Source organism: Citrus sinensis, chromosome 3, assembly GCF_022201045.2.
Source record: "Citrus sinensis cultivar Valencia sweet orange chromosome 3, DVS_A1.0, whole genome shotgun sequence".
NCBI lineage: Eukaryota > Viridiplantae > Streptophyta > Magnoliopsida > Sapindales > Rutaceae > Citrus > Citrus sinensis.
Window position 1 is genome coordinate 48,868,631 of NC_068558.1, and position 24,862 is coordinate 48,893,492.

General features: G+C 36.9%; 3 protein-coding genes across 20 annotated transcripts; 1 reads left to right on the forward strand and 2 right to left on the reverse strand.

Annotated features, from left to right (window-relative positions):
- Window positions 1-154: 154 nt before the first annotated feature.
- LOC127901236 (probable glycerol-3-phosphate acyltransferase 8) lies at window positions 155-3,740 on the reverse strand. The gene is made up of 3 exons (XM_052438092.1): window positions 3,224-3,740; window positions 2,706-3,018; window positions 155-1,319 (listed from the first exon to the last, which is right to left on the reverse strand). The coding sequence occupies exons 1-3, from the start codon at window positions 3,529-3,531 to the stop codon at window positions 441-443; spliced, it is 1,500 nt and encodes a 499-aa protein (XP_052294052.1). The 5' UTR covers window positions 3,532-3,740; the 3' UTR covers window positions 155-440.
- A 3,801-nt stretch (window positions 3,741-7,541) lies between these two features.
- LOC127898613 (SKP1-like protein 21) lies at window positions 7,542-12,470 on the forward strand. Of its 18 annotated transcripts, none has more exons than XM_052436638.1 (13): window positions 7,542-7,688; window positions 7,817-7,878; window positions 8,534-8,583; window positions 8,693-8,818; window positions 8,969-9,193; window positions 9,456-9,647; window positions 9,733-9,843; window positions 10,028-10,106; window positions 10,637-10,740; window positions 10,851-11,032; window positions 11,143-11,276; window positions 11,793-11,927; window positions 12,035-12,470. In XM_052436638.1, exons 4-13 carry the CDS (start codon window positions 8,783-8,785, stop codon window positions 12,340-12,342), a joined length of 1,506 nt encoding a protein of 501 aa, XP_052292598.1. In that variant the 5' UTR covers window positions 7,542-7,688; window positions 7,817-7,878; window positions 8,534-8,583; window positions 8,693-8,782; the 3' UTR covers window positions 12,343-12,470. The 18 variants fall into 18 exon arrangements, 11 of the variants coding, with proteins under 11 accessions (XP_052292598.1, XP_052292600.1, XP_052292597.1 ...); XM_052436640.1 differs by having other exon boundaries at window positions 8,739-8,818; XM_052436637.1 differs by lacking the exon at window positions 7,542-7,688 and having other exon boundaries at window positions 7,703-7,878.
- A 1,228-nt stretch (window positions 12,471-13,698) lies between these two features.
- On the reverse strand, window positions 13,699-21,359 carry LOC102627513 (signal peptide peptidase-like 4). Its single transcript, XM_006491047.3, has 14 exons — window positions 20,841-21,359; window positions 20,138-20,296; window positions 19,902-20,013; window positions 19,207-19,326; window positions 18,874-19,025; window positions 18,559-18,741; window positions 17,790-17,824; window positions 16,991-17,153; window positions 16,046-16,099; window positions 15,588-15,680; window positions 15,335-15,477; window positions 14,885-14,955; window positions 14,192-14,275; window positions 13,699-14,030 (listed from the first exon to the last, which is right to left on the reverse strand). The coding sequence occupies exons 1-14, from the start codon at window positions 20,973-20,975 to the stop codon at window positions 13,927-13,929; spliced, it is 1,608 nt and encodes a 535-aa protein (XP_006491110.1). The 5' UTR covers window positions 20,976-21,359; the 3' UTR covers window positions 13,699-13,926.
- Between the last annotated feature and the right edge of the window lie 3,503 nt (window positions 21,360-24,862).

The following is a 24,862-nucleotide window of genomic DNA, read 5'->3' on the forward strand; positions in this document are numbered from 1 at the left end:
AATTGCTTTGTTTAATATACGCAAGTACATATGATTTAACTGAAGGAATAACCAGTAACTCTCTTCTTGTATATACAGAGTCAATTATTACTTCTTAATACAATAGTACACAAAAATTAAACAAAAAAATCAATAGAAGAAAATAAAGCATCAGTGACATAAAAGAATGATACTGGGCTTAATTAAGAAAATTCGATTTGCTTCTTGTTCATGGATATATCAAATATTCAACCACGCTGGTAATTTTACATTAAAACAAAAAAAAAAAACCACAAATCCTAACAATTCTTCTACACTTACCAAGTAATTCCCCTTGAGATAATTTCCAGTACAACAAATAATGCTATTTAAAAACATTTAATTAACCAGACTCAGTTTCTTGTGGACTAAATAAAATAAAATGAGCCCAATACCCTACGAGTTTGACAAAAATGGCCTTCTTATTTTTTAGAGTTGTACATGGACTCCACCTTGCCGTCATTTCCTCCAAGCAGCATGTACTTGTCCTTTCTAGTTAATCCAGTGCATTCAAATCCCAGAACATCACCCAACACCTTCTGCACATAATTCGCCACCTCAATCGCTGATTTACCCCCAGCCTTACACGTCATCTCCTCCGGCAAACGATCAAGAAATGTGACCTCATAGGTGGGCCTCGGGTTCATGAAAAAGAAATAAGGGTCCCAAAATTTAACACCCCTGACGGTCGTGCCGTAAAACATATTTTGCTTACAATTGACTGCCACGGGTACAATCCTATCACTCATTTCTGCGAACAAAGCACTGAATCGCAGCAAGAAGTTTTCGCGACACGTGGTCCCCTCTGGGCACACCACTAGGTCACCCTTTTGAAGGAGTTCTGTTATACGAGCTGCATCAGCCGCGCGATCCCGAGTCAAGGCAATGGCCGGGATTGGCGATAGGAATCTCGAGAGTTTGCTTACGCTGTATGTAACGCACGAGACTTTGCGTCCAAGCGCAATGGCAATCACGATTGGATCGAGCGGTGTGCGGTGATTACAAACGTAGAGATTGCCGGGGGACCCACTGGATGGAGCAGGAGGTGGGTTCCCACGAATCACGAGATGAATGCCGAGCATTTCGTAAGTGTAACGTACGATGCGCTCGGGGAGAGGGAGATTGAAGTACACGCGGATGATTGAAAGGATGAATCCAAATGGCAGCCAAATGTAGGTGATCAAAGCGTTAAGTGGGTCCGGCCGCTGAACTAGACGGCCATCGTGGAAGATTATCCGGCTTTTCAAGCGATCACGTGGCAATGGCTTTGCTGATTTGCTTGGAAGCACCATGTAACCCTCCTGTTTATCACATTCACATACACACATGATTATGAATGATATCACGATTAATTTCAGACCAATTAATTATTATTATTATTATTATTATTATGTGCCGTAAAACAAAACAAAATATAGAAAATGGTCCTTGCACGATTTGAAGACAGCGTAGCCCAACAATAAAGTTTCTAAATGGACGGTCCCTTATATATGGACCACCCAATCTTTAGTTTTTTTTTTCAAAGGCAGTTGAGAATGGTTAAGAACGTGGGTCCTATTGGGTTAAATTTTGAACCAAACACATATCAATCGTGTCTAGAATTGGATAATTAATGTTGCTTCGGCCTTCATGGATCATGATCTTCTAATACGTTCATTTTAGTTCATCTTGTTCAATTTTATATGTGGCCAGCATTTTCACTTTCCAGCAACAAATTAAACAAGTCATGCAAACGAAGATATGAAAGAAATATACATATATATTAAGTAGGGGTGGGCACTATTTATTTTAGTTTGGTTCAGCCTTCGAAACGAACCAAACTGAAACCAAATGTTTCATTAATTTATGAACCAAATGCGAATCAAATTATAGAACCGAACCGAACTAAATTAATTTGGCTCGGTTCGGTTTAGTTTGATTTTATCCTATATATTCATTATTTAATAAAAAAATATAATATAATAATACACTATTAATACAACAATAATCTTAAGTTTATAAATTAGCAAACAATAAACAACATAATAAAATCTAACAATAGTAAATTAACATAATAAATTAAAAAAACAATCTAGAAATTCATAAATAATAACCAATATAATAAAATCTAACAATAATAAATTAAAATAATAAAGTTCAACAATAAAATAAAGTGTATGCTATGACATATATAATATCATGTATTAACTAACAAATAGAAAAAAGAAGAAGATAAATTATGAACTATTTTTTAATTTTAATTTTAATTTTTTCTTGAACCATTAAAAAACCAAATGGTTCAGAATTTTTGAACCATTTGGTTTTTTGCTCCGAACCAAATTATCATAATATGGTTCGGTTCGATTCGGTTCAGACTGAACCGAACCAAATGCCCACCCCTAATATTAAGATACTACCACTAACAAAAAAAAAAAAAAAAAAATACCGGCCGAGTCAATTTCTCACCAACCATGCATCATATAATTCTAATTAATTCATGTGCAACTGTAGTGGTACTAAACTTAAGACAAAATTTAAGGAAAGAATGCACTGGCATATTTGTATGAAAGCACACAAGATGCTTTTATATCACAATTTATGTTGTCACCAGATTTATCTTGATGATTATCAATCAGAACATTTCCTAAATACATATATAGATCACTAGAAAAAGAAAAGAAGAATTATAAGTAAGAAAAGGCACAGACCTTGCAAATAGACATGAAATCGTGGTCAGTCTGGCGGTCCCCGATGCCAAGATCAGGAGCATCCTCTCCAAACTCCTTCAAAACGGCCAATTTCTTCCATTTCCCCACTAAGACTCCAGGCCTTTTAACAAACCCCGTAGCCCTCTTGGTCCTGGGGTTCACCTCAATCTCCGTGCCCAAAACCTTGTCTCCGCCAAGAAAGTCTTTAACAAAAGGCTCAACCATCAGCGTCGGATTCGCCGTCACCACCACCTTCCTCTCGCACTTATCAAACACCTCATAGCTCTCCTTTCTCACGTCAGCCGCATAAAACCTAGCTACCAATAAATTAGATACGTGAAAGCAAGTGATACAATATCAGTAACACGTCACGTACGATTGCAAAACTGTCAGGTTGAATAAGGGTTTTGTTCTCTTAATTTAAGATACTTTGGTGTGTGTGCGTATGTACATATATATTGAGATTAATTAATTATCAAGTAAGCACAATGGTTTTGTAGAGGCTGATGGTCTGTTACCTAGGCAAAACGGCACGAGAAGCGAGCTCGATATCTCGGATCTTGAGGCCAGAGAAGGAGATGAAAATAAGGATTTGAATACCAATAGCTTCTGATATGAAGAGGTAAGCGATAATGACGATAGGGAGAGATACTAGAAGCGCAAGACCGCGAAGAAGGCCACCGGCTTCAACGGCCACGAGCATGAAGTAGGGGAAAGAACTTCTAGAGACAAGTAACGTGCCGTCAAGATCAGCGGCGATCGAACCGTATGCCGACCCGTTACACTCCGTTATTGGCGGAAACTTCCGGCCCGGTTTATGACTCATTTTCTCGGACCACCCGTTAATTTATGTTAACGATTAATTCTACCTCTTTCTAACTGAAGCTGAAGCTTCTTTTATCTCTCTTTAGTTTTGCAGAGCCAAAGACACATGGAGGAGAGGACTGATTAGTGGTTAAAGGAGAGGAGAGGTAGCGCCAGTTTTAAATGAGGGCGTTGAAGAGGTGAAATTACGTAATTGGGCTTTCGACGGTGTGCGAGTACAACGGTTATTTATGAAGTCGAAATTTGACCTTTTTGAGCTTGTAATCGTAAATACCACTCTCTTGTTATCATGCATTTTATTTTAGATTAATCTTTAAATTCATGAGTGAATTGATGAATTATCGTGATCAAGTTGATAATATCACGATGATCAACGGGAAATAATTAATAAATTACTTTGCTGGTACTAAATGGACATGGTCGTCAACGGAACATTATATGTTGTTAATTATTGTTGGCCGTTGGATGATGTTAATTAGTAAAATATATATATATATATATATTGTAATAAAATTTATCTTGTTAGTTGGAGTAGTTGAAGCCTTGAAGAGCTCAAGAAGTCTTTTGCTTTTTATTGGTGGCCTTACTTTCTTAATCTATGCCTCAATTACTTCGTTTCAATACTTTATATTTGACGCATAGCTTGCGTGTAGTATTTAATTTCCTTTTCCTTTACGGGTTTGTTTAGTTTGGCTAGCTAATCCCTAATTCCATTTTGACCAAAAATTTTCCCTAGCCAGTCAGAAAATTCTTTAAATTGTATTTTATTTTTTTTTTTAATTTGAAAATTCTCGGATTAAAAATATTTTAACTACTTACTTCGTATATGAATTTCGCTGCAATTAACTTGAAAATTTTTTCCTCACCAGAGCACAATTAATTCTGTGCAACAAATAATCTCAACCTAATTATTGCGTACTCTAATTCATTAACATTTATTTAAGACACTTTTATAGATGAAAACTAACAATTATTTTGGATAATGGGAATCTTATATATATAAGTATTGATATAAGATATGTTTATTTCGATTGAAATGCCGACATTTTCAATGTTGGTGCGAGCTCATCGACTCGTGTTGATCCATTTAATTCATATTTGAGTTATTTATGTATTTGTACATAAAAATCAATAACGCTAAATGTCCTAGGATAGTCACTATTAAATACATGAGGAAATGGTAGCTAATTTTGCATGTTTAATTTACACCGCAATAACGATTCGCACATGTTGGATCCTTATGTTTCAAGCAAGTGCTTTATTGGTACTGCCTTAATTGAATGGATGACTGCCGCACAATTCCTTAAACTATGTCTCCTTCAAATCATAATTCACGTTACCCATTTTCATTAGAAGCCGCAATTTTTGGTTTAAGACTTTATTAAGGTAGATGGATATGGGTTGGGTTCCATTGATCTTCCTCTTTGTCAGATTAAAAGACCAAAATCAGAGGGTTCTTTTTATGGGATATGGCGAATTCAAAATTTCATCCAAGGAGAAAGAATTTTAGTTAATGGGTGGATTAGCATTTAGCGAAAATTGGTTGAGAGTTGATACAAAAGTTTAATGGCTTTGCTTTCATACAATAAATGAGCAATCAGGCACATGTGGAGGGCCTTCAAGTTTGGTTAATGCAGCGGCCACCAACCTCAACAATAAATTTGCACTCTTACTAATTATGGGTCTGTACTTCTTTGTTATGACCGGGCGTTTCGCAAATTGGACTCCTATTGATTGAAAGTTTAATATTAATTTATTAAAAATATGCGTTGTTATTTCAAAATAATGTCTTACATTATTTAGAGAAGAGAGTACAAATTGGTTTATATTTAGAAACTAAATATAGTGAGATAATAAGCACACTAAGAGAAGGCTGGTACACACAAAACCTAGCAAAAGAGGAGCACATCCTTTCGGAAGCATGATATGTATATATACTATAAAATATACTTACTCATACATGATTTAATACTACATTGAGAAACTAGCTAGCAAGTAGTATACCAAGCAAATATATATGTAACGTATATATGTATATATATATATTCTAGACTTGAAAGGGACGGTTATGAGGACTATCTGGTGGTAGGTGCAGCGATAACAGAAGTTCCACGGAGACACCATTAATTAAATTGACATGATCGATCATGTTAATCTAGTAAAAAAAGGTTCACTCACCAGGTGGTTCTTGGGTTTCTTCTTGCCGTACATGATAGCATGCACGAGTCGCAAAGCTCGCTCGCTCGCTCGCTGGATTGCTGCCTGTCCCGTGCCAGCAGTGGTGAATGGTTGTCAAAACAACTTGCGCCCACAACTTTAAAAATAAATAAATAAACAAAAATCTGTCAAACGGAACTTATAATTTAAGCTTTTGGGATGATCAAAATTTATTGGTAAGAGTCATAGCAATAGGAAGGAGTAGAAATTAAAATTATGCTGTTTAATTAATTCCATCAATGTGGCAATATGTATATTGGTAGAGGAGAATTCACACACACACTTTTACCCGAGCGAACATGGGAGTCATGAAAATAAGCATCTCTCTTGGCATCAATCAATCAGTTGCTGAGAAAACATCACAGACAAGCACAAACGGTGATGTGATTATAATATTAACCTGATGAGCTGAGATACCAGCACCGCAGTAAACACGAACAAAGATGGTGCCACCAAGTAGAAGGCCCAAGCACTGCCCTGATTCTGAACACCAACAGAGAGGAGCACGTGAGTGCTTTCACTTCAGATTGATGCTGGGAATTCACGCCCCGCCCATAATATACGTTGTACACAATTAACACCGATGTAAAGCCGCATGAAAGTGGCCATGAACTCAGCATTTACTTCCAGCTCTATAGAAAGACCATGAGTCCATGACTGAAGCTCAGAAAGCTTAATTAATGAGTGGAACACGTGGGCCGTGTTTTGATCCTTTTTCAGTCAGTATTACTCATTATCTGTTTATATATATCATGCTACGCTGATGCTCTTTTGTATTTTTTATTTTTTTATGGTAAAGCAGCACCGTTAATTAAAGAGCAAAACTATTATTTCTCGTCACTAATCAATAAGATAGGCCATGTGCTGGGTGTACTCTCTTCTTGGATTGTAGAGGCACACCAAACAGCAGTCTTGCAGCTATTGCTGTTCGGTTCTTCAAGAAACGTGAAAGTGCTTTTTGACGTAGGGGTAGGAGAGTTCAAAACATGAGCTTAATGATGGGTAGCTTGGTTATGGTTATTAGCAGTGTCAGTAGGATAATACCCAAGCAGCTGGTTTAAAGGCTTTTGCACCACTGGAGCTGTATTACCACACACAAGAGCAGCACCACCCGGCGTTGTGTTACAAAGAAGCAAAGAAGAATTGCAAGGAGTAACACTGTAACAGGCTTCACATGGTTTTGCACAAAATACATGATATCATTGTAAAGCTTTCTCATTTGTGCAAGTTCCAAGTCGGCATTGAAACACTGTGGCTTGGATTATGGGCCAACATAACCCTGTTGGCCCAAATTGACATCGGCTGGAACCAAAATCGTAACAGTGACGAAACCGAAAGACTCCATTCAACGGGCCCAAGAAAACAATTGACCTTCTTGGCCCAAAACTGTTCTTATTTTCAATTTTTTAAGGTACAGGTGTTGTAAGGAAACCGTAAAAGTCAAAACGAAAATGGAAAGAAGTAAAATAGCGTTGAACCGTTGACTTTGATGTAATGAAAGAGCGAAGGAAGGCAAACGGTAAATAAAACCTATATTTGAAAATTAAAAGAGGATACTGTATAATTTATCTCTATATATATATATTTATTTATTTATTTATTGTACAAAATGATAATACTCATAGGAAAAAACCTGTGGTGTAACTGTAATACTGTGCCACAATTACATTCAGTCGTTGAATGTTAATAAACCCCACCAATTCAAGTGCATCCAATGGCCGGATGCAACTATAGGCTAATCCTACTCATAGTACTGATAATAGGGTCCTTTTAGTAGCTAAATATCATTTTTGAATAGCAAATAGCCAAATAATATGGTAGTAGTAATGAGGGGAGTTGAGTTCACGTGCGCGCGCTTGCGCTTGCGTTCTGATGTTTCATCAGATCCTCGCGCTGCGTTGTTAAGACAGCGCACTACTTTTTGACACACAAAATCTTCCTGTAAGTAAGAGAGCAGATCTTTTTTTAACTTGTTTTGTAGTCCCATCATCTTTTTTTTCTTATTTTTTTCGTTTAAATTTCCCCCGTCGCTTATAAATTCTCTCTCTCCCCTGTTTATCCATTCTCAGCTTGCCGACAACCGCCGAATGTGTCTCTCCAATTCTCACGAGTCAACATCTCTTCTCCAAAGGTACACGACGTCGTTCATTCATTCTTTCTTCTTTAAGCTGGTTCTCTTTTATTTAATTGTCATGTGGAATTTTAGTTCTGCGTGTTTGTTCTTGCTTGCTCGAAGATGCAGGAAAGTAAGACGAGAAGCTGTTGTCATTTGTTTATTTATTAATTATTAGGTTTCAGCGATTGTATGTAGGACTTGTTTGGCTACTGAGAAACTGTAGGTGATGACGGAAATTGAAGGAACTTAAATTTTCACTTGTCAGGGTGTTTGACGTTTAGGACATGAGATCCGGAACGTTGAGATTAGCCCAAACATAGGGCCATATTACTATTTTGTATAGTCTAGTTATTAAAATAGTGTTTTTTTTTAAAAGTCTTTTAGGATTCAAATACCACCCACCGGGTCAAATAGGTTCTAACAAAATGTTAAACTACCGTCAATCCAGAAGCTTAAACTCGTGGGAAAGAATAAACAACAGCAGTTATAATCATCTATACTACCCTCTAATAACATTCAAAGTGGATTTGGGACTTGTCTTATAGCCTTCTTGTTCATGGAATCTCGCATTTTTTTCCTCCGAAAATTAATGCAATAATTTTCCATATACATGTGTCTGAAGTGATCTTGCTGAAATTTTTGACATTTCTTATTGTTTTGACTTTACCAGCTCGATGATGCTGCTTAAGAAACTTTATGATAACTGCTGTTGATATCAAGGTTTGTGGAATTGGAAATTTGCTATGCTGGCTTGTACATGGAACACTATTTAAGTTCTTTAGCATCTCAGTGGTTTAAGAAGGTTTGTTGTTTGACCTGCTGAGTTCAGGATTTTGACCTTTGGAACTGACGATTGCATATCTTATGCTGAAAAGGACCTCTATCAGTACTTCTCTTGGTGGTTCAAGTATATTGTCTAATGTCAGAAGTTGATATGGCTGTGATTAAGCCTGAGGTATACTCTTTGATGTTCTATGAACTGTTTCTGCCGTATAATTCCATAAGTGAAAAATCTCATTTTGTTGGACAGTTTGTTTCCGTGGTCTTGTCTGCATGTTCTCGATATGTCAAAACTGACTTTTATGCTATCATGTGCATTTCTTAGATGATGAAGTCATACATCTGGCTTCAGACAGCAGATGGTTCCATCCAACAAGTGGAGCAAGAGGTTGCCATGTTTTGCCCCTTGATCTGTCAAGAAGTTATACAAAAGGGCATGGGATCATCTAAGAACTATGCTATATCTCTTCCACAACGAGTCAATCCTGCCATGTTAAGCTTAATTCTTGATTATTGCAGATTTCATCAAGTGCCAGGCAGTTCCAATAAGGTGCAATATGTTTCCGAATTGTCATTTTCCTTTTCCTTTGGTTGATATTTTCTCTTGCCATTAAAATTGGCATTTTCATTCTGTTTGTAAAACATATAAGTCAGGACCAATTTTTTACCATGTTCTGGGGATTTAGTCATTTTCACTGCTTGTTGTTACTTTGGAAGGTCATAAGGTTAGGGAGGGCCAACTGTTTGGAGCATATCTTAGTTTAAGTGTTGGACCATCTATTTACTTAAAACTTTTCCTTTTGTATTTGTAGGAGCGCAAGTCTTTTGATGAGAAGTTCATTCGAATGGATACCAAGAGGCTTTGTGAGTTGACATCTGCTGCTGACAGTCTTCAGTTGAAGCCTTTGGTAGACCTTACTAGTCGTGCACTTGCACGAATTATTGAAGGGAAAACCCCCGAAGAGATACGTGAGATATTTCATTTGCCTGATGATCTTACTGAGGTGTCTGGTGCTTGTGGGAATTGTGTTTGCTTAGCAAGCTGTTTTTTCATTTGTTTATAATTATAACGTAGATACTATTCTTCAGGAAGAGAAGTTGGAGCCTCTGAAAAATACAACTGATGATCCACGGATTCGACTTCTGAACCGATTGTATGCAAAGAAGAGAAAAGAACTGAAGGAGCGAGAGAAATTAAAGGTGGCTGTGTCAATTTTTCTTTTTTCTTTTTTTGCGTTCTTTAGACCTTCATCTTACATTCTCTCCAAGTTTGCATTTTGACATGAATTTGCATAGCAAATCAAATGCATGTCATTTGCTAAATATTAAACTTATAGGACGTGTGTGTTGGGATTACACTTATCTGACCCTTCATTTGTTTCAGAATGTTGAGTCTGAAGAAGAGCGTGTGGATGAGCGTTCGGTTGATGACCTTTTGCAATTTATTAATGGAGGCGAAAGAGGTATTATTGGTTATTGTTTCTACTGTACTCTGTATGCTTAATTTTTAGTGTCATCTTTTTCTTTTTTGCCTCTTTCTCTGTTGTGATAAAACTTTTGCTACTACATAAACAGTCAGAAGTACATTGGCCAGCTTAAATTAGCAGAAGAATTCTTCACGTTTAAATATAAAATTGCAGCTAAATGTTATTCACACACACACACACACACAATGATGTAATGCTTTTCTTTTCTATTTTCCCCTTCTCCTTATGAGGTTTTATTTGAGTTTGGGGGTTAACCTACTTGATTGAGTAACAATATGGTGGAAAATTTGTGGCTTCAGCCTTTTCATAATTAGACATGTATACATACACGCTGACATAATTTATGTCATGAAATTTATCTGTTAGTACTTCCATGAAATATTTAGTGTTAATAGATTCCTATATTACTATATTTGATGCCCACATGTATTACAGCCTCTTAGTCTTCCTTATTCTGCTCTACTTCCTCCTGAACCTCAATGCTGGTGTGAAATTATTTCTGACAGATTCTAAGGGGACTAAATCTTCCAAAAATAAAAAGAAGAACCAAAGGAAAAAAGATCAATTAAAGGACACTTGTCCAATCGAATCCATTAAAACCGATAAACAGGTCTGATGGCTCTTGTACTATTTCTTTCATCTTCTTTTGTGATCGTCATTAAATCTTGAACACATGCTGCGTTAAATAGTTTAGGTATTGATTCTTTTCACATGCCATAGGAGTCAAATGGGCTTAATTTCGTATGTCATAGCGCTGAGGTTGGTAACAAATTTTCTACTGATCTTGGAGAGACGTCAAATATGCAAAACATGGAGGATGGCATTTTTGTAAGAAAGGTTGACTTTGATGATGTTGATATAGATGATGAGATTGATCCAGCATTGAAGGAAAAACTAGATCGGTGAGGCTGTGTCCCTCGGCTATGGAGTGTACTTGTAGACTCTACAAACTTTATCTATTTGGATCTCCTTTAGAAAAGAATCTTGATCTCTTGCATAACATAAAATGTAGGGAAGTGGAAGACTTTGCCCGCAGACTGAATTCAGATTGGCCTGAAAGGATGCAAGAGATTCTATCTTTGGGTCATGATATGAAGCCTCTACGACATTCCACGAAGGGCAATGGCACCATAAGAAGATATGCAAGTATGTTAACTATTCTTTATTTATTTTCCCTCTATTATACAGTTACGTGATATAGTTTTTCTCTGTTTCCTTTTGGATCAATGTTAATATGTTATTATTATTTTTATTCATTTTTGTGCCTGTGTGTGTCTGTGAAAATAGTGTCCTGATTTCTTTTGGGAAGTATGAGATTGTTGAGTAGATCCTACTTTCTGGGTCTTGTCATTGTGTAAATAGGTAATCTGTTCTGTAATTGAAAGTTGGAACTTTATGTTATAATTGTGACATGAGTCTGTCAACTTACTGTTGTGTCTCAGTCTCACTCCCACCTTACCCTCATCCACCAGAACGCAATTAATTAATTTTTCCTTTCAACTTAAGAGCCACAAATTTGCAGATAACTTACTCTTTAATGATAATTACTTGTTGATCTATCAGCTAGAAGCAACACTGTACAGTATGATTTAGAACAGCAACCATTTGAGCGGTTACCATCATATCCCACATTACTCACAAAGTAAATTTGTTTGCATGGAGAGGACCAGATCCGGAGCGGAAATGATTTTGTACCCTCAGATCAGCCGAATGGCTGGAACAATTTTGATCAGATGCTTACAGAAGGGGTATGTGGCATCTACAGGAGCAGGTATTTTTGTTACTTTGGATCCACATGTAAGTTTTCCAATTTTTTATTTTCAATTTTATTTGGTTGTGCTTCGGCAGAATGCAATTTTGATTAAAAGGCAAGCCATTATTGTACTTTTGTGGTGGAAAACTAGTAAAGGAACTAAGTTTCTGCAAGCCAGTTTGGCCCTATTGTCAAAGCTTGTACCAGCTTGCCTTGAGGGGAAATTTTCTTCCTTTAAACACTGAGACGCTGAGAGGAGAAGAAAAATGCTGCTTGGCTCACATCCTTTGTGCAACAATGATTCTTTTTTTTTTTTTTTTTTTTTCCTTTTCCCAGGATTTGTATACTTTTTCTATTCATTGTTGTTTTGGTAAGTTTTGCCGTACTTGCAATGCCTGTACAAATGCAGGATGGTCTTGTCATGGTCCTATAAATGCGCTTTGTTTAGGGTGTATGTGAAGATGTAACAATATGTATGTAGTCATATGGGATACTGCTAATGGAAACCGTAGATCCTTTGAAAGGTAAATCCGTGGGATTGCTTTGACAATATAAGAGGCGATCTACTGTGTACAACTGTACATACATATGGAGAATTTTGCGATTAGGAATTTAATAACACCGGATGCGGAAGATACAGAGGCGTATTCTATTGAATCGCTGTCTCCCTAACCCGCGTGGCTGCTATTTTGTCCGAGTTGTAAAATTGTTGCCCCTTTAAAATCCTCTAAAAATTCTTTCTCAATTATACACCACTTAATATGAAAAGTACATTTTTTTTTTTTTTGTATTTAACAGACACTTTTCACTTGTAAATCTTTTAATTTCCCAAAATTTTCACTCTTGATACTTTCGTTATTCTGTGTGAACTTTTTTTCTCTATAAAATTAAAGCAGTCACTCGTATCCCTATTCTTCTCTCAGTATCTTTTTAAATTATTGAGATTTCAAATCATTAACAAAGATTACATTATTTATTTATTTGTTTGTTTGTTTTCAACTTTCAACCAAATTCGTAATAGCATAGTGGCTGTGTTGGCTGTGTCGGTGGAATGCTCAAAATTCTCATCCACTCTCGTCTTCTGAATGACGGCCATAGCTCAATCAGAGAATACGTGTATTCTCTCCTCGACCGTGCCAGTGCCAAAGGCACGGCTGCCATGCGTCTAGTGAACTCAAATGAGTGCAGGTAAATATCATGCAGCTTTCATTGGAAATCAGTCGTTTAAGGTGTAGCTGAGGAAGTAAAAGGCAGGGTTTATAAGGCCCGGTACCATCAAAAACAAAAACTCTGCCAATTAACATTCGTATAATTTTGGAGCTACATCGTTTATTATTCAAATCTCGTTACCCCTTAAGATTCGGGACTGCCAAAATAGATATCCTCAAAAAAAAAAAAAAAAAAAAAAAATCAACTACAATAAAAATATTCCGCACACAAGAAAGGCTTGCATCAAAAGTACCCAAGGCTTAGATAGTTTACATGTACTTACAAATCTTTTGCAATCTAAGGCTTATGCTCGATTGATTTTGATTTAAAGCCAATTTTTAAGTTAGTTATAACACATCAAGTTTCCGTTCTCCTTTGTATCGAGTCTTCTCATGGAATTAATTGCAGAAATGAATAGGCTTGATGTGTTATAAGTGATACAGGAACCTTTTAAGGCAGGCGCACTGCAGAGTTGATTGCCCAGCTACATAATTGGACATCATTTTCAGCTACATAATTTCACGGTGACACTCGTATATCGTTTTTCTTTTTAGCGCCAGGAGGTATACACAGCCTACAAAAGTTCATTTAAACTCTAGTATGGGCTTCGCCGAGCAAATGGTTTTAGAGTCCTCCTGCAATTAGTCAAACCGATAGCAAGTGCACCTTGTTCTTTAGGTCATTCCTGAACTTGAAGGTGTACTAAACTATGCAGCAAATGTTACATGCTTTCCTATAATTTGTTGAACAGTGCAAAAGTATTTGAGGTTCTTGAGTGTTAACAACTAAATCCATCGTAAAATTACAGTGAGAAATCACCCTTATTTATTATACTCATGAAGATTGAAGCTGGATGTGCGGGCAGGCTCTCTCTGGTTCTCCTCTTGTCCACAGCGTTTTAAGTTCACCTCTCTTTTTTCCCAGGGTCAAAAAGGTTCCTGCATCCATCACCACATATGTAACTACAGATAACAAGACTAGTCCAGAAAAATGTTGGAATTGAAACTTCTGGAAGAAAAGAAATGGCTCATTTTACATCAAGGTAGAGATTCACACTGTATATGCCAGGGTAAACCTTTCTCAGGATAGCACCACTTACCAAGTGTAAATGGAACAATGTAAAGCAATGCTGGTTGGCCATGTCCATCCATGAGGTTTAATGCCACATACGTAATCAGGAGACCTGCGAAGCAAGAGTCATTCAGACATGTGACAATCGACAATTCAAGGCTACAATACAATTGACTTAATTGTAATACATGACATAGGTTGAGGATTAGAACAATGGCTTTATGGACATTTATTCTAAACAAATGTTCACAATTATCTACTTGGAAGTACATCAAATATCATTAATGATTGCCCCACACGTACAACCCAAAAAACCATAAAAAATAAAAAGAGAAATCCATAGAGATGGTTGGGTGCATCAGTTCTTTATATATCATCATTAATCTTCGGCATTGCAGATGGTCCATAACTGGATTTGGTTTTTGATTGCGGTCCAGATTAAAACACTAAAACAGGTATGAAAAGACTTTGCCAGGTTGTTCTTTTCTTAACAATTCTCTTTTCTTTGCAAAGGAGGAGATGTTATTATGCAGGCTTTAATTAACTTTCCTGTTGACGACCACTTGCTGAGACATCTAGAATACTATTTCCCATGTACAAATGGAAATGTGCCTACACTCACAAATTTGCAACAATTGTACAGGCTTTTAAAGCTTTACTCTCTCTTTATATAAACATGGAATAATAGTCTCTAGTTTCACAAATTTAGCTTTTCCCATACCTAAACCATAAGCAGTCATTGCCCAAACAAAGTATCCTGAACGAAAATTTTTCTTCATCAGCCAATCATACCTGAAACAAAACAAAGCATAAACAAGAATGGAACCAGACAATAATTTGATTGACAGATAGACCACCACAGTTACATACCATGCTCATAACTCATTTAATTTGCAAATAGTATAATATTAGGTAAATGATAAAAAGTAAATGGCTCCTGTTCTACCCTGCTCCTGGTTGAGTTCAGTTCTTGTGGTTCGTGCCATAGTGGAATCATAAGTTCAATTATTTAATAATTTAACAAGGCAAATCGTATAAAGAAATGAAACATCATATCCCCAAACTAACTTTCTTAATAGGGCAAGCCAGTCTTTTATGCTCAGGGCCATCCTAGGTCCTATGACACCCTTTCACAGTACACACACTATGGATTTAAGTGACAGTAGCAGACCTTAGTGAAAAAGCCACGATCAGTCCTGGCAATATAATGTCACCAAAACCAATTACACTATAGCCACCCCAAGGATCAAACAATCGTGGGATTTTTAATAACATGGGGATACCATCTTCTCCACTCCTGTCACCACGAGCCACCTACAAACAAGGAAACAAGAGAACAACAATCCGGATAACAAGCCTTCAGAACAGAACATATATTTTTTAAAGGATTAAGATATCACAACAGAATTCTGAAAATTACTCACCACTATCATTACACTCTCATGGAACCACCATTTAGAAACAAACACCCAGAAGATATCGTACAAGAAAGCACAACTGAGAAGAACTGTTCCAACCTGATTCCATTATTTTTTCCAAAACAAAAACAATCAAAAAGCATTATTCAGCACATTTTTTTAATCACTGTAGTAAGTTTGATGCATCATATACACAATTAAATCATTAGATTCTCTGGATGCATGGTTTCAATTTGTTTGTATATACCATATGCAAATGAAATAATGGAATATAACCTTTCTTAAGAAACTGATAAAGTATTCATGATATTTATAAAAAATTGAATATCCAAAAGCCATATATATATATTTGGTGTGTACATTAAAGAATTGTACAAATACTCTCAAGAAAGGATCAAAGATGACAATAAAACACATATTTCTAAACAGGGCCCGGCACAGGCCAAATGAGTTTGAATCATCACCTTGAGGTTTGGCACACGAACAATCTGAAGAACAGTGATCATTAATGCAATTCCCTGAATCAAGTAATGGAAAAAAAAAAATCTAAATGAATAACAGTGAGGGAGCAACAAAGCCATTAGTTTGGAGCAATATTAGACTATAACTTAGAAAATATTGCCTTGAAAAGAAGTAGATAAAGAACTGAGATCTCTAATACTAATCTGCCCCTTCGCCCTAGCTCGGTTGGCCGTGAATGCACGTTGCACCCACGGTCACCCGAGTTTGAGTAATAATAAGGGGCGAGAGTTCATGTATAGTGGGTGAGGTTGTTTCTCATCTCCATCCAAACCTTGAAAATATATATGTATTTACTATCTAGTATTAACCCAAGATGTGCTTTACTTGGGTCCATGACAGATTATGTATTCACAAGTCCAGAGAACGAGACTCCTCTGACAAGTTACAGAATTTTTTTTCCTATTAGGTGAGTCTTGGGTCCACGTGAGCTTGTATGCCACTGTAAATATACGGGGAAAGAATAAGACATCAGATAAACATACTGATTGAGCCTTAATCTTATCATCCCATTAACCTTGAAACAAATGTTTATGCCAAAAAAAAAAAAAAAATCTTGATGGTAGCCTACCAAATTTCATCTTCGTTATGGGCTCAGAAAAAGATCAAGATTTACTTTGCCTATATCATATTTTATCAAACAGTGGTTCATATCTTGTTTGGGTACTACATCTAAGCAAATTAATAGGTTGATTCATGAACTGTACAGAGGAAAAGAGGCTGCACTATTTGCATAGGGAGTTGCAACAATAAATTGGAAATGACTAAGGATAAAAAGGGGTTGAGAATGGGGGAGGTGTCAAGTTGATTGCTGAAATTATGGAAATTTCACAAAAATGGAGAAAAAACAAGAATAAGATATTAAGGCAATTGATAAAAATTTGTCTTACAAGGATGTCTTGACCTATCCAAGCAAACGATATGCGGCGATAAACAGCCCAAACAACAGAAAATGCTATGCAGAACGGACAAACAGCCAATGTGAGATATGAGACAGCTCCAAAGAATGGTACTTTAATAAACGAGTCTCCAGCATGTTGAAACCATCTGAAACTATATTTGTTTAGTTGTCAGTTCCGTATTTGTTATAACCTGTGGATAAAAAGATTGAAGAAGAAGAATAGAGACCAAGAGACAGCAAGCTTTTCTACCATCTTTTCTTTTCAATAAACTAAAACAGCTCAAATATTATGTAATCCTCAAAGTGCATACATTTTAAGTTCAGAAAAATGAGAAATATTTTTTTACCACTGATAGAAACCCACCCTCATCTCTAAGTAGGATGCATGACATTTGATGTTAATTCTGTTGGTTATAACATTAATAAGGTTAAACTCATCATTTTTTTTATTACTCTCAAACGCATTAAAAGCTGTATAACAATCAGAAGCAAGACAAATTTCAAGGTCCGGAATAGCAATGACTGTATACTTTGACAACATTTGTTCCGTTATTATAATGGCACAATGCAAAGGTCTTGTGGAGGGTGATGCATAAATTGGTGTTCATGGACATGCAAAGTTCTGCCACACACTGAATGGAAATGGAAAGCCCCCAGGTTATACATCTGTGACCATGCTTGGACAAAATAATGTCAAAATCCAATTTTCCTCCTCATAGAGATAATTGTCCTTTAGCGACAAGATAGGGGTGGGGAAAAAGCATATACAAAAGGAGGAATAAACATACCATGATAACAATGCTACCACGCAGGTCTGTAGGCCCTGAAAGCAGGAAAAGATTACAATGTTCGTCATACATGGCAAAAGAAGGTTGAGAAAGATAACGATTTGCAACCAATTAATCTTGGTCATATGCTCAAAACAGTAGTCTCAAATAGAAAACAAAAGAGGGTTTCGCCAATCATTTAAATAATTAATTGTCCATAAATATGGAGGCATCCAGGAAAGCTGGGCTACTGCTCCAAGTCTTATTTAATAATTAAATTTGGACTTTTTGGATACTTTTTTGGTCATGGCACATGTCATTCTGCAATTTATTAGTAGAACATTTTAAGATATTTTTCTTCTCCCTTTTGTCTATATCATTAGAAAATTAACATCAAATGTCAATTTATTAGTACTCAATTTTTGGTACTACAAAAGTGTATGAAATGTACATAGTTTGAATGACACTTCAGAAAAACTGTGTGGTTCTCCACACAAACTACAAGGTTTCACAAAATTAGCAACACCCTGAAGGACAGTAACCATAATTATGGACATGTGAGAGTACAATGCATGATACCAGAGACAAATTCAGAACTACTTATTCACTGTAAATCAGTCAAATGAACATCTTGCACAAGATAGAGGACTTGTTCTAAAAAATTTTTGTCTTAAGATTTTTTCCCCCCTTATGAGCAAAACTTGTAGTAGGAAGGGGAGAAATGGAATCATCAGAAATTGAAATTGCACTGAATAAATGAACTAAGAATGAATATGTAATACTAACGTACCTCTACCCCACCAATGCAAAATAGAACCACCAGAACCTCAATAAACCAGAACGACATCAGTTTGTAAAGCATAACCAAGAAACATGAGGCAATCACAACAAAGGAAACTGCTGAAGCCATGTTGATGTCCACAAAGCCATTGGAATTAACACCTTCCATGTTTGAAAATTCATCTGAACCATCCTGCAAAGTAGCATGGGTCCATGTATCGATATAAAGAGTCAAATTATCTATTTCACAAGAATTCATGTCCGCACATGAAGAATCCTTCATAAAGACAGACAAATAACCAGTGGTGGAAATGCACAAGCCAACCTTTAATAGCTTATCCAGTTCAATTGCTGTTTCTCTGGCAGTCCATGCAGACCAGTAAGAAGCACACAAAATAGTACCAACAGCCATAAGCCATAAAAACACTTCTGCAACGTCAACCACCGGACGGCGTGGAGAGTACAGCTGCACAGAAACTGGAGAAGGGGGATAGGCACCCAAATAAGTAAGAAGTAGAAACCCATTGTATCAACATGCTGGATCCACTTTACCAATCAAGGAAACTAATCCAAAAAGGTGTCTGTCAACAGAAACATCATAACCATACCAAAAACAAGACTGATTTCAAAGGAATGTCCAAGATAAGGGAAAGCATACCTACAGAGTTGTTCTTTATAAGCTTTTCCAAGTTAGCACCAGCATCCTGAGGGAGCATAATAGCAGGTATGCGTATGTCTACATCGGTTTCATTTGATTCACAAACCATCTTGAAAAGTTCTGCAGCATTAAAATTCTATTTAAAACATAGAAATGTTTTTACCTTAATAAATTCTGTATGCTATTCTTTTCACCATTAATCATTTTCTCTATTGTTAACGATTGTGTCAATGTTTCATTCAATTTAGCTCTGATGCATTACTCAAGGTAACAGAAGAAGGAGGCAAATTGGCATCACTAACATGAACAGAAGAGTACTTGAATGGCTTAATCTCTAAGAAAATAGGTCTACTAGAGTTCTCTATTTTTGGTCACTGAACCTTTTTGAAGATTTAGAGCAGGACACTGATAGAGAAATAGAGAAACTAAGTCATTGGCAAAGATAGGACTTTCTGCATGTGTTGTTCCAAATTAAAAAGGTAAATGCTATGTCCTGAAAAAGTATTCATCCATCAGCCAATATCGAAAAAATAAAACAACTAATAATCTGGCTGTTGCAGGAAAGCCTTTAAGAAATTAAACAGGTAGCCAAAAAAGGTGTAGGATATGAAGCACACTTTTGACAGCTCTTGGACAGAGAGTTTGACAAGCAGTTCAAAATATATACCAGGAGAAGTGAAAGTACATGCAGACACCTGTTTTATTGTTTATTATGAGGATGGCTGAAGCGTTTGCCTCTTCAGCAAAATTTGCCTTAGCTGTAAAACTGCAACCACCTCTGTGCACCAGAATAGCCTCCCCCGTGAGCTATAGAAAGGCAAGGCACCCAACAATTATCAGCAAACATTAGACGACAAATGATAAAGCTAGCTATTAAATCAAAGCACACTTCATTAGCAGAAAGAGTATAATAATGAGTCAAAATTGAAACCTTATTCTTTGGTTTGCTACAACAATCAGGAGGGTCTGCTAGTACAAGTCTGTTTTGGCTGGCATCTTTCTCCTTGGCTTCCAAGGTACGGCCAAAACGAGCACCAACACCAACATATTCAGTGTCTTCTCCACCATCAACCCAAGTTGGAACTTTAACCTATAAACAAAATCTAATCAATTGATCAAATCTATCATTAACTGACTCTAATCATTAACTTTAAATTGAAGAAGAAACCATCTTCCAACAAGGCCAAAAGTAAAATAATTATCGCTCCAATATTCAAACTTTTCACTGAAATTTCAACCAAATTCTCACCGCATTTTTCTGTTAACAGCATTAAGTATTTACAACAGAATCTTGATTTTCTTTTTCTCGTACCCCAATTTTCTCAGAGACCAACAGGAATGCCGTTAAAACATGTTCATATTCTTGAAATCTAGTTGCAAAACGGCATCAAGAGTTAAAAACCGAAAATTATCCCAAATTGAACAAGAAACCTCGAACTCAAGTAAGCCTAAACAGCCACTTCTGCACTCTACTCAGTTCACAATAAAAATTTGAACTACTAATTTCCCCCTCTCTAGTCACTATCCAGTTTTATCGTTAGCCAAACGGTAACAACAAAATCTGAAACATAACCGACTCAAGAAAAAAGAGAAAAGCAGAAAATTGAAAGATTACAGAAACTAAGCCTACTCACCAAGACGAAATTGTTATCGCAACCAGGCCTCTTTGGCGCGTTGTTGTCTTGATGAACTATGTCACCGGCCGACGCCAAGCATGGACTCGAAACCAGAATAAAAATAAAAATATTTATTACTCTCTTTGTATCCATTAAAAAAGCGAAAAGCAAATACCTAGGGATTTTGCTTTTTTTTTTTCTTTTTTCTCTTTTTGTGAGAGCAGAAACCAGGAGGAGGGTTTTGGATTTTTTAGAAATGAAGAAAATTTGAAGAGGAAACGCTCAGGAAGACCAAAATATCGGTGACCCTCCCACCTCCTTCGTTACTACCCTTTGTCGTTTTGAGGAGGTTGCCTTTGGACATGAAAAACACGCACGCCGTTCGTTACCTGTTGTTCACTCGTTTCATGGCATTTGTACGCGCGTAAGTTGTGCGTGTAGTTAATGGCCTAAATGCTGCGGATTTGATTGGCGGGAACCGTGTGTGATTTGGGTACCTGCAAAATATTTGTAATAATAAGTAATGGTTAAAAAAAATTAGGTATAAAATCAATAAGATAACACATAATCGATAAGTTTAAACAGATTACAAGATATGAATGATTGACAAGTTTAACAAAAACTACAAATTAAAGAATACCAGATACGTCACGAGGTGTGAAAGCCTCAGTGAGTGCAGGAGGACCGGATGTACGCACCACAAACAGTGAAAGCCCAACCACTCGCCGCGGAGTTGTTGCCAAAAGTGTAAGCGCGTGGCGCAACAACTGTCTATTTTCTTTATTTATTTCTGTACGATGCCAACCGGAGACCGTCCTACCACGTTAAAATTCCGTATGGACCGTACGGATAAGGGCGGCAATATAAAGATAATTCCTTTGATGTTATTAACTGAGGCCAAGTTCACATGAACATAGCACGTGTTACAGAACTATTGGTTTTCCATATGCAAATGTCATTTTTTTTTCCACTTAAAATGAGCCAAATCGATTATGTCGTGACACGTATCAAATCTCAGTGAGATTAATCTCATCTGAGTAATGAACTTTCTTCAAAGATACGGCAATGAAGCTACAAAGGAGGGGCCCCCACATGGATACAACTTTTTACTCGCACATGCATCATCCATCCACACTTGATAGTGGTCTGGTCTTACACGTGGGAGGATAGATTTGACCAGTTGTGAGAGTTGGGGATTACTGGTATGATCAGATGGGGTCGACCTCATCGGATTAACCTTTTTTTTTTTTGGCGGAGGGATCAAAAGTCAACTCTAATTACGGTGACATCAAATCACCGATAATGTGTCATCGTGAGATCGTTTGACTAGATCATATTTTCGTTTAAAAATGGGGTTTGTGCCAAGGGAGTGAGTTAATTCTTACAGGCATGCACGTAAACAATCGTTGAAGAAATCAAAATGGCACTGCTTATCACATAGTGTACAAGCTGGACAAGATTTATATGTCAACTAAATCACACAATTAAAACATATACATATATGAAAATATTCTCAGTATTTTCTTCACTTGTATTTATCGTAGCTTAGGATCCAATAAAAACATGCAAAAACAAATAATCTGGGAAGGGGTCAGTCGCCGATCAGATGTTCACATTGTTTTAGTTGAACTCTAAATGCAACTTAACAATACCGATTTTTGCACCACCACCACCACTTGTTGAAACTTCAGGGATCAATATTAGTTAATCGGCATTTGATCTGATGATTTAATTTTCTTTTTTTTTTTTAACTGTAGCCACTGTTGATGCAGAAATCCGGATAAGTTGGTCAGATCTCAGGTCCCTGCATCATCATTAAATTTGTTTGGTGGGAAGCTGATGATTAGTTAGCACCATGAGCAGATTTTCTATGAGCAGATGTTCTGTGAGCAGAAAACCCATGAGCAGATAATCCATGAGCAGACGATCCATGAGCAGAGAACCCATGAGCAGATAACCCATGAGCAGACGATCCATGAGCAGAGAACTCATTAGCAGGCAATCCATTAGCAGATAACCCGTGAGCAGACGATCCATAAGCTGAGAACTCATGAGCAGGCAATCCATGAGCAGATAACCCATGAGCAGACGATCTGTGAGCAGATAACCCTTGAGCAGACAATCCATGAGCAGATAACCTGTGAGCCTGTGAACACAACCAACGGTCAGGAGGTGCCGGAAGTTTTTCCGGTGAGAACCCTCCGACGCTCAAGTCAGGGATTCGGGTCTTACTTGGAAAAACCCATACCACAATTCATGTGGCTTAATTATGATTGCCTTAAACAAAAAGCTTTTAAGTAAATTTAAAGGAAAAGAATTCAAAATAAATCTTAAAGAAATTACAGGCGAAAGAGAAATTTCTCTGTGGTAGAGAGAGAACAATGTCCAATGGGTTCAGTTGCTTAGAGAGAGAGAGAGAGAGAGAGAGAGAGCGAGAGCGAGAGCGAGAGCGAGAGAGAGAGAGAGAGCCCGAAGAAATCCCCCTTTCCCCTTTTTATAGGAAAATATAGCGGTTTTTATCCTCTCCCCTAGGATTCTCAAGAAAACACCTAATTTTCAGCCCACTAAGAATATGGTCCCTAACATTTCGGAGAAAATATTTTGACTGAATCGTGCTTTTTGGTAATTTCCTGGTCGAGGTCACCACATATTATCCTGGTCGAGGTGATGTGCTCGAGGTCACCACATATTATTCTGGTTGAGGTGACTAATAATATCCTGGTCGAGGTGATCTGCTCAACCATTTGCTCGCTTTTACTCTGGAGGAGAGCATGATAATGTATGAGCAAACACTTTTATCTTGGTCACCCTATTTCATTCCCTAAACAGCCACCTCAAAAGTTTTCGTTTTCTCCGGTGTACTAGACGGCAAGCTGTCTGGTTTCAGTGTTTTAACTCAATTGCGCTTGAAATGGTGAAGATGCAAGCTCTTCATCAATTTCATATATACAATACAAGCTACCCTCCCCATTTCATATGGTATATAATTGTTTAGCAATATTATATTAACGAGTACAAGCCGGCTGTTCGATAAATCACCTTTTTAGCACCTTGTAGCCAGAAATAGAATTACGAACGTCCATAGTCTATAAAAACATTGCAGAAAGGTAGCTAGCTTAGGAGCTTCCTAGCTTTTCAATTCGCAGATGATGGATATCTTCATGCACAGCAATCGTATATTTGCATGCACTTCACACACATACATATATAGGAGTGGGGCAGACCAACACACTTGAATTAAGAGGAGGAGTTTAGTTCAAAAAAAAATTAATTTAACTAGGAATACTTTTTTTTTGATGTTCATAATCAGGTCCAACATTTAAAATAAAAAATTTGTTACTATTATCTTTTAAAATTTAGGATAAAATAATAGAATTTGAGTTTTTGAGAACCAACTATAAAAAAAAATATATATATATATATATTATATGGATTTTGGAATTTGAAACTTCAATTTATTTGCGTAACCCAACTCATTTTGTACAACAGCAAGTAATCCTAACATTTAACATTTTGACCCGCTTCAAGATCAATCCCAAGAAGAAAGGAACAGTCATGCTGCATCTGCCCGAAATTCTTCTTTTACTTTTATAAAGTGCTCTCGCTGGAAACAGTTTGCCCACTGTGTATTGATTTGTCGCTTATCAAAGCAATTGGAGCTTCGAGGCCTTAGGAATAGGAAGGGGATGGGCTGTTTCAGAATTTTAAAAACTTGTCCGGGGTATGCGCTGCGCTGGTGGTGGTGGTGGCACCCACGGTGACAGTAGTAGCAAACTTGTTAATAATTTTACCCCCAATTTTGGTATAGCAAAATTGTTTAACACTTTTAGCAACAATTTCAAGTGGCAATGGACTTCCTTATTAACTATTAATCTTGGAATTTTGTCCAATGGTGAGAGGGAGAGGTCCATTTTGGTTTTTGAAAAAATCACATCATCATCATCATCGTCATCTTCGCGTTTATTTTCTTGTGCTGTGAGTTTAAAGACCGATCTTCCCTTGCTATTAGGGCTACTGTCTCTATTTTTTTTTTTTAAAAA